A 17,775-nucleotide genomic window follows, 5' to 3' on the forward strand; every position below is an offset into this window, starting at 1 on the left:
CTGTAGTCATTGTTCGCTTAGAGTGGCAAGTATATGAGGTTTAATGTTTCATATTCACAAATAAACGGAAGGACTTTTACAGATAGAGTTCTACCAATATACTACTGGACTAAAGTTTGGAATAATTAAGATTTTTAATGTTTCTGAAAAAATCTCCTCATTTACTTGATAAAAAAAAAACTGTAAAAACAGTAATATTGTGAAATATTAATAAAATTTTAAATTACTGTTTTCTATGTGAATATATTGTAAAATATAATTTATTCCTGTAATGCAAAGATGAATTTTCAGCATCATTACTCCAGTCTTCAGTGTCACATGATCTTCAGAAATCATACTAATATGCTGATTTGCTGCTTAAGAAACATTTCTTATCATTATCAGTGTTGATAAAACTTTATATTTTTGTGTAAACCGTGATACATTTTATCTTTTAGGATTCTTTGATGAATAAGTTCAAAAGAACACTATTTATTTGAAATAGAAATAAATGTATTTTTTATAAAATTGTTTTTAAACAATTTAATGTGTCCTTGCTGAATAAATGAATTATTATTTTTTTTATCTTACTGACCCCAAACTTTTTACCTCTAGTGTACATGCAAGAACCTCATAACCTTACATGAAAAACAAGATTCATAGGAATGGATTTTCATATTTTGCTTTGCAAGACCAGACAAAAAAAAAAAATTGTATATCATTAGGTTTGGTTTATTTGTGAAACCACTGTCTGTCCTCCCATTTATTAGTGAACATCAGCCCATAGGAATGACGCATCTGGCGTATTTGTCTCACTCCTCATCTGCTGTTTCCTCAGGTCTCTGAGTCAGGGCAGCACTAACTCAAACCTGCTGGACGTTCAGGGCAATCACAAGAAGCGTGTGCGGCGCAGCTCTCTGCTCAACGCCAAGAAGCTGTACGAGGACGCACAGATGGCACGTAAGGTGAAGCAGTACCTGGCACACCTGGAGGTGGAGACGGACGAGGAGAAGTTCCAGATCATGTCGCTGCAGTGTGAAGCGGCCTACAGCACACGTGTGTACCGTATAGAACCATATTCTACATCCCTAATCACACCGCACACCTAAATGAACTATCAATAAGCAACTAGGAGTTTATTGAGTCATAGTTAATGGTTTGTTAATAGCGAGAATTGGACTTTAAAATAAAGTGAGCGTTTTATGCAATATAGTTTACCAGATCTTTCTATATTAGCTTTAAATTTTGAAATAATAAAACAAAAAAAATAACACCACAGAATATACTGAAAACAACCACTAAAAAAAATAATAACATCCCAAATCAAACTCATTTTTTTTTTTTTTTTTCCTGCAGTGTCTAAGAACCTGAGCGAGCGACGGTCCGCTAAATCAGACATGTCCCCGGTGTCCATGCGCTCCGGTGTGTCTTCAGCCAAGCCTCAGAACCGCGTCTCTCAGGTGCTGCAGGTTCCTCCCGTCAGCCTTTACCCTCTGCGCAAGAAGAGCATCGCCAAAGACCTGTCCGCTTCCTTCAGTACGTGACCCATCACAAGCTTTCTGAAGTGACACAATACTGTGTTCATCATCATCATCATCTAGATTTTTTCAGTCCTCATACACAATTCCATAATAATTTAAGCATGATTTCACATAATAACCAAAAAAGGCGTACACTGAACCTTATTTTATTTACCATTTTCCTAATAACCATCACTTCCCACTACAAAATTTTAACTATACAAAGATACAAAAACAAAACTTATTAAATTTCTTAAATCCTTTATACTATACAGAATTTAAGCATTTCATGTGCAAATGATTTATTTTGAGTTATATATTTGTTTATTACCTTATTTTTTTAAACTTTATTTTTCATTTGTAATGTGATATACAAATATTGAATTTCTTTGTCATTGTTATTCCATAATTTCACTCCTTTGACAGATATACATCTATTCTTCAGCGTTAAGTTGACTCTCTCTCATTTCAAACAGCCTCTGAATACATTTGGGAAGTAAACTGTTTTTGCTTTATACATTATCTGAGCAATTTTGAAAAATCAACCAGATCTTCAAATTATAAAAAATATTTTCTTACTCAGTATTCTTATTGAGTATACCTGCTAAGAAAAGATATTTATTAGTCTTAAAAATCTAAAAAAATTAAAAAAATAAAATTTAAACAATAAAAAAAAGAAAAAAAGGTAAGGAAAAAAAACTAAGGAAAAAAAACTCTTTGATTTTTCTTGTTTCAAATTTAAACATTTTGATATTTTTTCAGAAAAAATACTTTTTTCTTATGTAATTTTGCTTCTCAGGTTAATGTATCTTGATTTAAGAATGTTTTCACAGTTGTAATGGAAAACAAGACAAAAATACTGATTAAGAAAATCAAGCTTCGTAGTGTAGAAAGCGTTCACAGGTGGGTTGTTTAGCGATAATAATACCTTCTTTTCACCATCATTTCCTGTTCTGTCTTTACTATCACTCTGAAGAAAGATAGCAAATCAAATCAAAACAAACAAATGTGATGATACGAATAACCACAGTAGTATTTTTCAGCATAAACATCAGTTTATAGAGAAGTTCATGTGGCTAGCAGCTCATGCTCATCAGTGATCATGGTTTAGTGGCTCCCTCTGCTGTCTGAACTGTGTCAGTGCTATCTGTGCTCCTCAGGTCCCAACTCACCTCAGATGCTGAAGAAAGCAGCTGGCACAGCCGATGACATCAGCGTCAAGAGACCGGACGACACAGCCACCGTCTCGTCCCTGCACTCCAGTCCTACCGTCTCTCCACAGGGATCTCCTCGCAAAGGTACGACCCCGACAATCCTCCAGTCAGCCTTCTTAATTAACCTCATCAGTAAACACATGGCTGCATTTCCCCTCCCTGATCTTCAGCTGTATTCAGCTCGGTTGTTATATTTGATACATAGATTTTGAAGGCCGCTGAATTATCAAGATGATCAAAACCTGATGAAGTGATTAATAGTTCATAATAACGTATAATTGTACAAACGTCCATCTTCAGCTCGTGCTTCACGTGTCTTTTTGCTGTGAAATCTTTGCTTATTTTTATAAACTAAACATATGAATAACTTTGATATTGTTAGTAATATTTCAAGGTAAACACTTACTGGAATAAAGCAGCTTTAGTTAACTTGATTATCCAGATATCATTTTTTAGAAAAATCAGTGAGTCTCAAATACGATAATCAGGCTTTTGAGGAACGTTTGTTTGTTCATCTCTCAATCATCATTGGATTGCATTGCTTTATATGTTTTGATCATTAAACCAAGCATTACATATCATGTTACTAATACATATAATTGGAACTATAGAGTGACTGCTGATATTTCTATCATTTTATGTAAGTATCTGCTATACTGTTATAAAGATCTACCTCATTATATGACACAGAAAAAAAAGAGAAGCTTTTTTGTCTAACAGACACATAAAAAAAAGAGTATCTATTTTGTCTAATGTAATAATCATTCATCATTAAATATTAAAAACACCCAGTTTTCAGGCTATTATTTAACATGTCAGGCTTTACAGTGTGTCTTTCGTGATATTCATGCATCAGTGTTTCTGAAATATTCCCATCATTCCCTCACAGTGGGCGGAGCTCCCAGACAGAACTGCGGTCAGCTGAACCTGTCGGGTTCGTCCTCGTCTCTGGCCAGCGAGGTCGGCGTCAGGACGGCAGGGGGACGCTCGTATGGCATAGGTGGGGCTTTTCTTCACAGACAGATCCTGAGGATGACCTGTCAGAGCGGCAGACAGGAAGAGAGCAGACAGGGACAGGAAGACACACGCAAGCACTTCAGGTCCCCATTCAGACTCTTGAGAGACAGGACTGAGTCCAGGGACAGAACTGAGACAGTGAGACAGGATGAGCAGCAGGCAGACAGTCTGAAGACAGACAGACACAGGAGGAGGACAACTGTGTGACTGATTATTATGTGCTCCGCATCAGTGTAGTTCAGTCAAGGATGAAGCTCCTGTCGTCATTTATTCAGATTCAGCTGTGCATTTGAATAATTGAAGTTGCACGTCAAGTAAGGTTGTGGCAGGTTTCTATGCCCTGTTATGTTGAATGTGTGATTCAGTCTGGTTGCTTTTCGCACAGAAGGTGAGTGAATGATGACAGGATCTTTGCTTGTTCAGCGAGCAGATGCTTCCACGTGTCAGACTCTTCTTCTCTGTTTCTCTGTAATGATCTGACTGTGAGCTTTCCATCAGTTGTGTAATAAAGGCAGAGGTTTGCGTTGTGCTCCGTGTCGTTCCGCGAGTGTGATGGCAGACGTGCTGATCTTCTGTCTCCTCTCTCTCTCATAGGTTACGCCCTCATGCCCACCGGCAGGTCCGACCTGTCCGACTCCAGCGAGATCTCCTCGCACTCCAGCATCGTCAGTAACGGCTCTGTGGACTCCATGCCCGCAGCGCACGCCATCAGCGTCCCGTCAGAGACGCCCACAAACACTCCAGCCGACTGCAGTCAGCCTGGCACGAGGTATCGCATCCCACAACGCCTCAGAGCGTCTCGAGATAAAGCAGCTTGATCCGAATGGTTTCTGCTGGATTCATGATGTCCGTGCTGTAATACGAGTTTGAGCATTTTCAGGATGTTTTTAAAAAATCTTACGTTCACTTTAAAAGTGTTAAATTCACAAATGAAGGCCTTACATTGGTGCAGAAAGTCTTAAACTCATAAATTCAAAGTATTTCATGTTGCGTGCACTTTCTCAGTATTTTTGTCTTGTTTTTCAATACAAATATCTTAACATCCTTAAATCAAGATTTACTTCAGATGCAATTTGAAGATATGAAATCTAGTTTGATCAAAATTATGTCTGTCATTGGGGAATGAAAACTTTCCCTTTTAATTAAATTGATTTTTTTGAGCCCGTAGGCAGATATTTGCTGGTTTTACTCACTTCATTTTAATCTCATAAAATTCTCATAAAACAAGACTTCTTATATTGCTGCCCAAGTAAATGTATCTTTTAGTACATTTGCACTAAAAACAAGACAAAAATACTGAGGAATAACAGCACTTATTTTGTATTTCTGTGTGATCAGAAGGTAGAGTCAAAGTTATTTCCTTATTCCAGTGGTTGGGAACAGAGTTTTTTTATTATTATTGTTTTGTAAAATTAATTAAAAATTAACATATAACTTTCCAAAAAATTTACTCTTTAAGTTTTCTTTATTTGGTCTTAAATTTAATGTTAAATGGTACCAAACAATATTGAAAACTCCATATTACGGGAAGAAGGAGGCGGGAACCGGCAAACATTCATTCCTTTCCAATCTTTCAAACCAAATAACCATAAAACAGCGCGACAGCCCCTCACTCTTTGCCGCGCACAACCCAAAAACCAAACCACAAAATAAAACCCAGGCCTGGTCCTCTTCGGTCCTTCACTGTCGTCGCTCCTCTTTATCCTCCCCGATGTCCTCCGTGGTACTCGAGACCAAGTGGAGCAGGTGTCGCTCAAAATCACTCCACCGGCCTCGCTCCGTTGTTTTCTTTAATTGTTCTCAAATCAAATTACAAATTAAATAACAAAAATCCCATCTTAAAAATAATATAAAAAAAGTCAAATCCCGTTAAAAAAGTATAACATTGTCCCAGCAGTTGAAAGTTAATGTATTTCAAAATATTATTGGTATTTTGGGCTTAAACAGTACAACATTGTGCATTTATGTATTGCTTCTATGTATTTTGGTTACACAACAAAGTGTATCTGCCATTTACTTCAACGTAAACTCATGTGGCTTCTCTCTGTCCGTCACAGGAAGGTTAAGAAAATTGTTTATTTATGTATTGCTTCTATCGTCTTTTTTGGATAAAAGCATCTGACATTCAGTAGATTTGCCTCTTTATAGAAAATTTTACCATATAAACAAATATCCATCAAATCAAACAATATCATTCAAATACAAATTATTAATAAACTTATAAATAATCATGCAATTTTTTTATGTATTGATAAATTAGTAGTAACCTTATTTTTATTCATATGTACAGTATATACTGAATAAAACATCTACAGAATATTTTAAAGTGCAGCTGAATGTGATGTATGTTTAGTCACTGTGCTTTCTTTCATCTCAGTTCATCTTCAGCTCAACACCTTGCCGTGAGGGAGACCAGCTTCATGTTCTCCAGCAGCGCGGAGGAGCTGACGGTTCCCGAGCAAACCTCCGTCTCTGAGCTGGCCGACAGCGGCCGCGGGAGCTGGACCTCCTGCTCTAGTAACTCCCACGACAACCTCCAGACTCTTCCAGCCCAGCGAGCTCTGGACCTGCTCAACCTTCGCCACACGCCCATGTGCGGCCCGATCGCCGAGGTGGAGACCAGCCCGGGTCTGCCAGAGGACAGCTGCTCCAGAGACGGATCTCAGTCCAGACAGAGCTGGACGTCCTCCAGTTCCCTGTCGGACACCTACGAGGGCAGCTACGGCACCGTCAAACGCAAGACGCAAGATCAGCAAAGCACAGACGCTTCGTACAAGACCATCACGTCCAGCACGGAGAAGGGACTCATAGGTGAGCTTCAGTCCACGTGGGACACCAGCAGATTTCACTGTCCTCTCGTTAGATGATAAATGTGCAGCTCTTCTGGCTCGCTTGTGTCTTGATAGCTCTCGATAGTGTTAGAGGGTCAAATTTAAGTTTTTTTGTTTTTAATAAATACAAAGAGAACAAGTAGATAGAATAAAAATAGAATAGAGATTGAATTAATTTTCAGATGTTAACACTTCTCACCCATTGAAAAACAATGGAACATTCTGTAAATTTGTGTCACACAGGAAGTGATCATCCTTCTACATCCTATTCGAGTGACTGTATCCAATCAGCCATGTTAGCAAGAACACACGTGATCAAATAAGTAGCTAGTAACATCAGTAGCTATTAACTAGTTTCCACTGAGGATCAACCCTGTGACGTTTTTACATTCTATTTATTTCCATCAGAAATAAATAGAGCACATTTTACAGCATAAGCACAGATGTGAGGAGCTCGGGCCGTGTTTGTGTCAAGCGGCTGAGGGTTGTGTTGTGATTGGTGCAGCTGTGTCAGTGTCTTAGTGAATGTCTTTTTTGATTTACGTACCCCGTTTCATTCATTGATGTTTGCTTTGTGTGTTTGTGTGTGTCTGTGTTTTGTTTCTTTCTGTGCTCCTTCCCCTTCATCACGTCACTTCCTGCACCTCTCCTCCTGCTTCCTGCCAGTGTACTGTGTAACGTCACCCTGCAGAGACGATAGGTTCAAAGCGCCGCCCCCGGCTCCGCTGGGGTACCAGGGCCTGACGCTGGGCGACGCCGTGCAGGACGGAGGAGTCTTGCGGCCGGCCCACGTAAAGCCGCCCGAGTATAGCGTGGCCTTGCAGAGGTGCAAGCTGCGACACAGCCTGTCCAGACCGCCCAGTGTTACTCTCCATTCTCACGCTGATAGTGAGGAGGGTATGTGGTCAAACCCTGCAGAGCAGAGAAACACGTCCGGCTCGCATTTCACCCCTCAATCCAAACAACTAAATGGTATTTGACAGCAAGAAAATATGATTTTTGGCTGCTTCTACATCACACTAGTATTTCTTGTGATGAATGTAGTTGAAGCTGATATTAAGGCATTGTGATTTTGGGCTATTTGGCTTTTTATAATGTGTCGTGTCAGACTAATGGAAAGAAAACAACTAAAATGCCTCATGTAACTCTTTCCTTGCCAGCATTTTTTTTTTTAAGTTGCCAATGTAGAGACTTAAATTCAACACTACATTTTAAGGCTTGGAGCAATTATTTTCACTGGAAAAGTTCAGAAATGTCAGTTTGATTAACAATGATGAGTTTTAAAGGATAGAATTAGTGACTGCACTGGGTTTATTTTAATGCACTTCATCTATTTGCATCAGTTTCATATCTTTAAAAGATTTGAGCCAGAAATCTCAAATTCAGCAGCCTTTACAGTTCTGTTGCTATCTACAGTATATTTTGAAGGGTTCTCAAGAAGGATTTGTTCATATATCAGTCACCTACTGTGGTGATGTAGAAGTGCTTTACAGTGTAAAGGGCCGTTCACACAAAATGCATCTAAAAACATAAGATGCAGAGCTCAGGAATGGATTTTAAAAAGCGCAGCACAGAATGCCTCCCCTGGCATGTTGCCATCAAATAAAACAGTCATGCCAGTCTGCTTCTGTAAACAAAAGCTTGCAACGCTTGCCCCGCCTCCGGGCTCTTCTGATTGGTCCACTGTTTCGGAACTTACACTGATGAGCAGCGCTGCGTGTAAAAGATGAAATCCTTTTAACTTGACACGGCGTCTCACATGAGAAACACTGCAAAAGACACGAGTCACACATGTCGCTCTAGCACATTAATAACATAGGAAAACAATGGAAAAGTAGAAAAAACACATTCTGTGTGAACGGCCCCGAAATATATGCTTTTCCTCAGTGGGTGCACAAAGTCATTACAATCCAACTTATCACATGAACAAACGTTTTTCTTTATTTACAGTGGGGTGAAATGTGGCCTGGCCGTGTTTTAGTGCCATCGGGTGTAAATAGCATTGCTGTGGGTCAGTGTTGATGAAGCGCTCAGTGCAGACCAGCAGTGATGGTTTGTACTCGACATCATGTGCTTGTCCTCCTGTGTGTCTTTCAGATGAGCAGGTCTCTGCCGTGTGACTGGACATCAGCGCTTCACGGACAGAGATGGTACTCTACAGGTTTACAGCATCTTTGAGGACATTCAACGACAAAACAAGCCTATTCTCAATCATCGATCAACTCGAGACGGACGTTTTTTCAGTGACCGGTGAAGAAAGATCTCTCAGAAATGAAGCCGCCACCGTCTCTCCAAATGCTTTTCACCCACCTGTCATGCACTGTTCACCAGTTCCTCTCGGAGAAACCCGATTTGATTGAGCGTCACACCGTGTGCATGCAGCACCTCTTGTACCCAACACAGATCAAACATGCTTCAGAGACAAACCTTTATGGTACTTTAACGATGCACACTCTTCTGGTTCGCTCGTGAGGTCGAACAAGCTTTGTAAGATCAGGACGTTTCGGCAGCGACGCATGATTTCAGCATCAGACGTGTTTACACACATTCTCGGTTTACAGTGTTTATTCTCGCTGAAATGTGCATCGTGCTGCGTCTGCCTGTTTTTTTACGCAATAAGGATGGTGCGGATGCGTCGTCTGATTTGTACAGTCTAAGCTATTGGATTTGCTACTCCTGTCGTTGTACATAGTGAGCGAGATCGATAATGCTTGTCAAGGGAAATTATATTTATATGCTAGATGTGCATTTTCATTCCTTGTTAGCTCATGCTCTTTGGACGAGAAATTTTGTATAGAATGCAAAAATGGTTTAATAGTTGTTGCTCTCTGTAAGAAAATAAATACGTTTGTACATGAACTAAACCTTAGATGTATAAGGTTGAAATGAAACAAATAAATGTATTATATTACGGGACATAACTGGAGTATTACATTTTTATCATTACTTTACCTCTCTGGACCCAGATGCTTTTCTTCTTGTTATTTTTTAGTATGTGTTGTTTTGTCCACAGCATTGATTGTGTTAATGATGTATAAGCAGAAGGGTTTTTTACTGTACGTTTTGTTGTAAATGAATGTTACTGATCATGTACAGCTGAGAAGAGAGTGCGCTATATAAACTGTATTTTCACTATTTTGTTGAAATAAATCTGGGGTTGTGGCTGCTCCTGTTACCGGGCAGAAATGATTTGTTTTCCTAAACTCTGCTAGAAGTTCATAAATACCCTGAAACATGAGCATGGATTTCATATTTTGTCAGAATTTAGTTTGTTTCTTTGCGCTGGAGCTAAACCAGCATGATTCTCCAGACCGAAGATGATCCAACATCAACACAGCGACAACTTCTGAGCATAAAAAGTTGTTTACTTTGAATGGTTTTATTACTAGAAGTCTTCTTTCATTACCGTGGTTTTATGGTTTTCTAATACAACAACAACAAAACTAAGAATACTACTACTACTACTAATAATAAATATAACACAATGCAGAGCCCAAACAAACAAACAAAATGCAAATTGCAAAAAAAGTGGTTGAAAGATAAATATGGAAGTCACAGTTCTGCCAGTAAAAAATAAATAAATAAAAAGGTAATTTTGACTTTTTATCTCACAATTCAAAGTTCCCAGACTACTCTGAGAGTCACTCTACCAGCTTTAAACTTTCATTTCAGAAAAACTACCATCACTAAAACTGAAAGACGACAACCCATCAAAATAAAAGTTCGGATTAACTTGAGGAAATTATGACTGATATAAGTAGGTTACAACTCAGTGGTCCTGCATTAATTCCTGCAATTACAGACCATTATTCTAAAGTGCTACAGATAAAAGATATATATTCAGGTATTGTTTAGAGAAAAAATAAATAAAAATCCTGAATGCATGCCATTGATGCATCAATAATGAACATCCATCGCTGCTTCGTTCTCAAAGAGCAGCAGGTCAGGTCCCAATGTAAAATCAAGCGATGACTTATTTAATGATTCTCTATCATTGATCTCTAATGAGCTTAGGACAAGAGACGTGTCGGCATCTGAATATTCAGCAGCACGTTCAAAGCCCTGCCGAGTTGACAGAGAATATTTAAGACCATTAAATGGATGTTTTTTTCCATATCATCTTGTTCCTCCACGGCTGAGACTTCTGGAAATTATTCCAAACTGCTCTTCACAATGCATTATAGATCACAAGAGCCGCTCTCTGAGTCCAGACGGAAGAGAATTAAAGGATCATAAAAGGGAAAGAAGCACTTCCCATTAATTGCTCTTCGTGTTCAAAATTTATACGTCTCTTTAAGATTTCTTTGCCTTCCAGCACAAAGCCGATTGATTCTTCACTTCTGCTCTTGGAGGGCCGCTGTCCTGCAGAGTTAAGCTCCAAGCCTCATTAAACACACCTGAAGCAGCTAATCGAGGTCTTCCAGACGTGTGAGACCTGAGCTGTGTGTCACTGTCAAGCCTGCGCCCTCATGTGTGCTCTAAAACAACTGCACTCATGCTTTCCCACTGGACAGCAATTGCAAGTACATTTTCATCAGTGTCATCTTTGTCAGCACATAACAGACTTTTTGATTAATTTTAGATTACTTTTGACCTAGCTTGTTGATCAGTGGGATCAATAGGATCATCTTGTACTATACTGATATGAAAATATAAAGAGAAAGAAAATATATTCTGTTCGTTCAGCATCATGAAGTACATTAAACGTTACATTAAGGTTTCACTATGGGGTTCATAAAGGAACTGCAGAGGGGTCTTTTTTAATAAATGAAATCATAAAAATGTTAAATTAAATTAAAGATTTTCTTAAAAAAAGAAAAGAAAAAAAAAACGATTAAATATTTATGTTTGCCTGCATGTCATGTGAGCTTTAACTTATGTCAGAGAACTGTGAGCATGCAAATATTTTCATTAATTATTAAATTTAACTATTATTTATTTAATCTCATCTTTAAGTAAATATATTATGTAGAAGAGGTTCAGCAGAAAAAAAAAGAAAAAAAGGGGGAATCCATGCATTACACATAAATAAGAAATAATGTGAATTTGTGCATTTTAATGCATTTGTAAGGTAACTGTAATGTGTAATTAATAAAAAAGTAATTGTAGTCTGATTATGAGTATGTGTAAAGTGTGCTGCTACTTTACTTCAACAGGATTCTCATCGTGCTTCAACACATCAGGTGCATTGAGTTTAATTAAAGGGATGAGGAGCCCTGTCATAAACAAACAAATAAATATGTTTTCAGACAGTAAATAAAAAGAATCGGTTCTAAAGAACAAGTGAAGCTCAGCAGACAAATGATCGTAGTTCCACAGAGAAACACTTGGTGTCAGTGTCCATTCATTCTCCAAGCTGCTGTGTTTCCTGACTGTGAGATTAAACCTGAGGAATCAACAAACAGAACCTTATAAAAACTTAAACTGACTTGTTTAGAATAACTATAATACCATCAGAAATTAAATAAAATATCTGCATATGGGAAATGTGCAGTATTTCATTATTTAGGTACCACCATTTGCCTTTAATACAGCTTCAAACCTTCCTAGAATAAGTTCATACAGCTTCTAAATGGTCTCCAGACCAATGGATGGTTTTTGTGGAATCAGGGTCTTCTTCACGGTGAATATTGAGGTTTTTGTCACTTTGTTGCAGTAGTGCTGTGTTGTCTGCCCTTACCAAAAAGTAGTATACTTCAAGTTTATTTTATTAAGTATACTTAAGTAAAGTTCAAGTATATTTAGACTTTTGTAAGTATAAGCCAAGTACACTTAAATGTCATTTTAAGTATATTTCTGAGGAGTAAATAAATCCTATTTCTGAGAAGTACATTAAAAGTAAACTAAAAGCATACTTTCCTATTTTTTAGTTTAAAAGAAGTATACTAATAGCACACTTGAATAAACTTATTTTTCGTAAGGGTGGCCACAATCCTCACTGACTGACGCTCACTATCATTCACTTTTCTTCTGATGAAGTCTTGCCATGCTTTGTGTACTCAGTCATAATTGGAAAGATCTTGTTCTTAAAACATCAAATAATTGGGCCTTTAAGATTGCAGACGCTCCTGCTAAACAAGCTCCTATGATTTATCATTTTTATATCACTACACTGATATAAAACTACATTTATCTGCATTTATTAACCCCTATAATAATGTGTTCACATCATGTAGTCCAATCCCTTTATATATTAAGGGGACAGATTGTGTTAGATTATGGATAATATCATTAACCTGAAAAACAAAGGAGGTCTTATGTGATGTGTGTGTGTGTGTGTGTGTGTACACTGTTTACTCATCTAGTTTCAAATACCATATAGTGCTGGTAAAAATGACTGTAGTCCTGTACAAAGACAGTTACAGCAATAAAATACAAGAAAATCATAGGAACAAACATTAAATTAAAGACAAAGACATCATTTCTGTTGGTGTTTATAATGTGAGCCCTGTTTAAATCTTTAACTGTGAGAAAGACGACTTCAAAACATTTGAAACACACACACACACACACACACACACACACACACACACACACACACACACACACACACACACACACACACACACACACAGATGTTTGTGGAAGTGTGACCTCATGTCAGTGTGATTGTGTTTAGGGTTAATGAAAGTGTGTTGTTCATCTGAGCAGTGAGACGGAGCTGACAGTCAGAGCTGGGAGAGACACTCTCACTCACACTGTTATGAGTCTAGACAATAATGGCAGCTAATAGAACCTTATTGTAAAGTGTTCCCACTTAAAGATAGATCTTAAGATTTAAGAATCATTACCGGTTCATCAAAATGAAGATCGATGAATCGATATAATCAACCCAGCTCTTGAGCAAATGACGATCGGCTGTGTGCTTGTCTGATGAAACACTGAATCCTGGGTTTATCTGTGTGCTGGAAAAGTGAGAGTCTCATGCTGTTTACTCAGTAGATCCTCCGGCTGCTCATCTCCCTGCATGTCTTTTCTTTTCTTTTGCAGGACACGCAGGGAAAAGAGATTGGAATGAGATGACTTTGAGAACAGGTGGAACCGGAGGACTGACGCCGGTGGTGTGTTTGGTGACTGGGGTCACGACGGCGGGCTCACGGTGATGCTGTTCACCACACGACCACAGAGACACACAGTAGTCCTTACATATACTTCACAGGCATGACTGTGTCTGGCTCGGGATAAGGAATCTGAGCCTGCTAAAATCATATAACTCTGTCCCAGTGTTGATGGCCTTCAGTCCACTTTAAACGTAATTTATGTCACATTTAATGACAAAAACATTTACTTTCTTGAGTTTCAACTTCTATCTCTGTATGTTTCAACTCTCAGAAATAAAGGCACAAAAGCTGTCATTGGGACCTAAAGTGTGCATATCGGATACTTAAAGACACATATTAGTACCTAAAGTGTTCAAAAGGTACCCAGTGACTGCTTTTGTATCTTTTTTCTGAGAGTTGATCATTTATTCCAGTGTGTTGACATGCCTTGACTTCACCTTTAATTCATCACTAAAATACATCATTTCAGACGCGTAATTCCTGTGTATTGGCATACAGGTGATTCCTCAGCTGAGAAAATCTGCCTCCTTCAGCAGATGCTCTTACAGTCGTTAGAAATTTCCCTTCAGTGTTATACAACATGCAGAGCAACCGTTAAACTTAATGAGTCCCAAAAGATGGCAGCTTACTGTCATTGATTTCCTCCATGTTTATCGGCTGGCAGCGGTGGAGTTCTTTGGCTTTCTCCAAACTAACACTCGAGCAGATCTTGTAGGAAATAAAGAGCAGCCATTCAGTCACTTGAGGGTCTGTTACATCGACATGTAGACTCCAAATTGCAGCCCTATGTTAATAACACAGCCCTCACTATTAACCCTGTGTTAAGCTCCTGATTTCATCAAATTGGGGTCGCAGTGTTTTGTGGTAATATTTAAAGCTGCTTTTTGTGATGTTTAGTAAGTACACGCCAATGATTTGTGCATCTCACCGGGCTTATCTGTGCTAACTGAACTGACAAGGCAAAATTGTTTTATAAATTGAAAAGTGAGGCGTGCAAAGGGACAGTAGAATATTTTGGACCTAAGCGCAGTTTAAAATCATATCAGCTAGCACAGTTTTTATCAGTGGCTTGTGCTGAACATTGTAAAGATAATTGTGAGCCTGTGAGATCTACTGGAGCATCTCAGACGCACAGGTTTAACCCTTGTGCGTCAATATAAAAAAGTTACACAGAGGTCCTTAGAGGACATACGGAAGAGGATTAGGGCCAAGCAATAATAAAAAAATAAAACCATCTCGAGATTAAAGTCATTATATTGCGAGATTAAAAATTTGTTAAATTTCGAGAAAAAAAAGTCGAAATACAATCTCGAGAATAAACTCATTAAATTTTGAGAATAAAGTCGTTGTTTTTTGTCGAGAAAAAAAAACTCGTTAAATTTAGAGAAAAAAGTTGAAATACAATCTTGAGAATAAACTCATTAAATTTAGAGAATAAAGTCATTGTGTTTCGAGAAAAAAAGTCGAAATGAAATGTAGAGAATAACGCATTCGATCAGTGTTCATTGCATAGCCTATAGAGGACATGGCAGAGTTGGATCACTTAGTCAAGCTATATTTTAGACTTTCATTCAGTAACAAAGAAATACAACTTTAGCTAATTATGACACAATAATAATTAGCACACGAACTTTAAAGAGAATTTGCAAGCGGCTAGGTCTTTTTAGAATAAAAAAATCAGTCCAATTTGCGCGATGTAGGCTACTCGCTTTTGTCCAACATGAAATGACAACCAGAGGACAAATGCAAGGTTATCGCTGGCTATGATAAATTAAAACAGTACGGCATTGCCATTAATGGCGTGTAATGTAATGAGTTTATTCTCAAGATTGTATTTCGACTTTTTTTCCCAAAATTTTTTTTTTCAGTCCTGATATTAACTACCAAAAATTATCTTAACCCTTTAAATGCCAGTTTGTTTACATAATGTCACTGTTCTTTCTTTTAAAACTTTTCTGTTTGAAAAACAAACCTCAAAAGTGGTGCCATTGGTTTGAAAATTGGCAACAGAATGAAAGCCTGCTAACGAAGAATGCATGATTTTATGCTTACATAGTACTGGGATTAAATATTGCAGTTTTAACAAGTTTCCAAGAGGACATTTTTGTTCTTAAGGTCTTGAGTGTAACTATGTTTTGTACCTAGTGTAAAATAGATTTATGAAAGAAAATGAGGGTAAAATGTTAAAATTTCATTAAAAATACCCTTTTTTGTTTGCAATATTTATGTTCAGTAATGATAAAAAAAGTCCCTAAGAAACATCATACTGCTTTGATGCATCGATGAAATGAAACAGATGACCTTAGAAGAATTCATGCAGACAAAAAAAATAAAATAAATAATAATAAAATAAACTCCACGATCAGACATTACGTTTCTCAGCTAGTAGTCATTATTGCATCTTTGTCTAGTGATGCAATGATGCGTAACTGTGCTCTTTCAAGGACGTGAATGTTAATCAGCATTTATAAAGCACTATGATCATCTTTTGTCTTTTTCTAATTGGACTAACCGCAACAGGTTTCTTTATGCTCCACTTATCTGTCATTCCACAGAGGAATTTCATTAGCCACTCTTCTGAGTTCACTGGAGGAAAACATATTCACCTGAGTAAAATATCCACACTTGTGAAGTTACCTTTACTTTAGATTTACAACTCATCTTAATTGCCAGTGAAATTCACAGGAACTCTGTTCTCACACGTGGATTATCTTGTGAATCATAATGGTCACAAATATGAACTGGATGCTCACAGCTCGCTCTCTGTCTAGCTCTGCCTCTGAAGGAGTTATAAATTAAGCGCTTTGAGTATGATCCAATCAGTAAATAAAAGATATCCACAAAAACAGACGCTGCTGCTGTATTTTTTGTCTCCTCTCCTCAGTGTCCTCCCTAATTTAAACCTCAGCCCATTTTGAGCGAGTCAGTCTGGAAAAGCTGTCCACAAACTGGCCCTGCATGCTGGAGACAGTCACACTGTTCAGTCTGGAAAAAGAAGATGAAAATAATATCTGTTTACCCTTATGCCTATAGGGACATTTTTGTCTTTTTCAAATTTTATGTTTTTTTTTTTTTTTGTGTAAATGCACACAGCATAGATTTTACCCCCAAAATTCAACCAAAAATATTTTTATTGGAACTGCAATATTTCACCATTATTTCCTTTCAAAAATCTATTTTTACACCAGGTACTAACTAACTATCTAACTAACTAACTGAATTAATAGTCAGTATATTAAGGACAAAAAAACTAAAACCAAACTGAAACCCATAAAAATTAATTCCAGTGCAATTTTAGCATAAAATCATGGATTCTTTGTTAACAGGCTTTCATTCTGTTTATATTGCATTTGTACTATTTTCAACCCAATGGCATAATTTTCTGATGTTTGGCCTATGGAGAAAATGCTTTTGTCCAGCTTTCTGCTTCTGCTGAATTTATGTAATTATAATCGTGTGGATATATTGGTATGGATATCAGAGTGTGGATTAGATGTAATGAGAAATCTGTTTGTGTAAATGGTATTAAATAAGACATTTTACAAAAATAATAAAGTATCAAAATGTAAGTTGTTTCTAATAATTGACTTGTCCGAGACTGAAATAATCCAAAATAAAACACACTCATATAAATAGATTTTGACTGTTCCTGTGGGATTTTAATGTGAATGGTGGTCGAGGAAGCTACGTAGAACGTGTAGTTTGTCAAGCTGCTGCAAATGTAAAAGAAGCTTGCATTGCAGATAGGAGTGTTTCAAATTAACCCTCAACAGTTTGAATCATTCACGCCCAAAAACTCTTGAACTACATAATCAGTTCTTTCATTTTATGTCCAGTGATTGAGGCTCACCTTCCATCCGTGTCCTAATGACTGGACGTTTCCTGCCGCTGATCAATGACCTCCTCACGATGACCTGTCACTGACCTCTCTGGCCATACATCATTACTGGAGGCAGAGGATTGTGTCTGTGATGGATGAGGCTCGGGTGTCACACACTTTCACCCTCATGGATGCCTGGAATTAAGAGCTCCGCTGCAAATCTCTAAAGCCCTCCATCACCTGCGTCCTGTTTGATTACAGCAGGAGAGGAGAAGCACTGCAGTGGAGTTCACTCAGCCCTGATGAAGCTGCTCATATCAGCATGCAGAGAGA

The 17,775-nt window shown here is 37.8% G+C and overlaps 1 protein-coding gene across 10 annotated transcripts in view; it reads left to right on the forward strand.

Annotated features, from left to right (window-relative positions):
- Window positions 1–9,736, forward strand: part of LOC109052413 (rap guanine nucleotide exchange factor 6-like) — an 80,698-nt gene extending 70,962 nt beyond the window's left edge. For 9 of the 10 annotated variants that reach the window (XM_042711291.1, XM_042711294.1, XM_042711293.1 and 6 more), the window contains 8 exons: window positions 818–1,035; window positions 1,336–1,515; window positions 2,660–2,797; window positions 3,603–3,713; window positions 4,325–4,499; window positions 6,108–6,541; window positions 7,228–7,458; window positions 8,659–9,736. In XM_042711291.1, coding sequence (XP_042567225.1) covers window positions 818–1,035; window positions 1,336–1,515; window positions 2,660–2,797; window positions 3,603–3,713; window positions 4,325–4,499; window positions 6,108–6,541; window positions 7,228–7,458; window positions 8,659–8,681 — 1,510 coding nt within the window. In that variant the 3' untranslated portion in view covers window positions 8,682–9,736. The remainder of the gene's footprint in view (window positions 1–817; window positions 1,036–1,335; window positions 1,516–2,659; window positions 2,798–3,602; window positions 3,714–4,324; window positions 4,500–6,107; window positions 6,542–7,227; window positions 7,459–8,658) is intronic. The other variant, XM_042711299.1, reaches the window with a different exon arrangement.
- The last annotated feature ends 8,039 nt before the right edge of the window (window positions 9,737–17,775 follow it).

This window comes from Cyprinus carpio, chromosome A21 (genome assembly GCF_018340385.1).
Source record: "Cyprinus carpio isolate SPL01 chromosome A21, ASM1834038v1, whole genome shotgun sequence".
In the NCBI taxonomy this organism is placed as follows: Eukaryota; Metazoa; Chordata; class Actinopteri; order Cypriniformes; family Cyprinidae; genus Cyprinus; species Cyprinus carpio.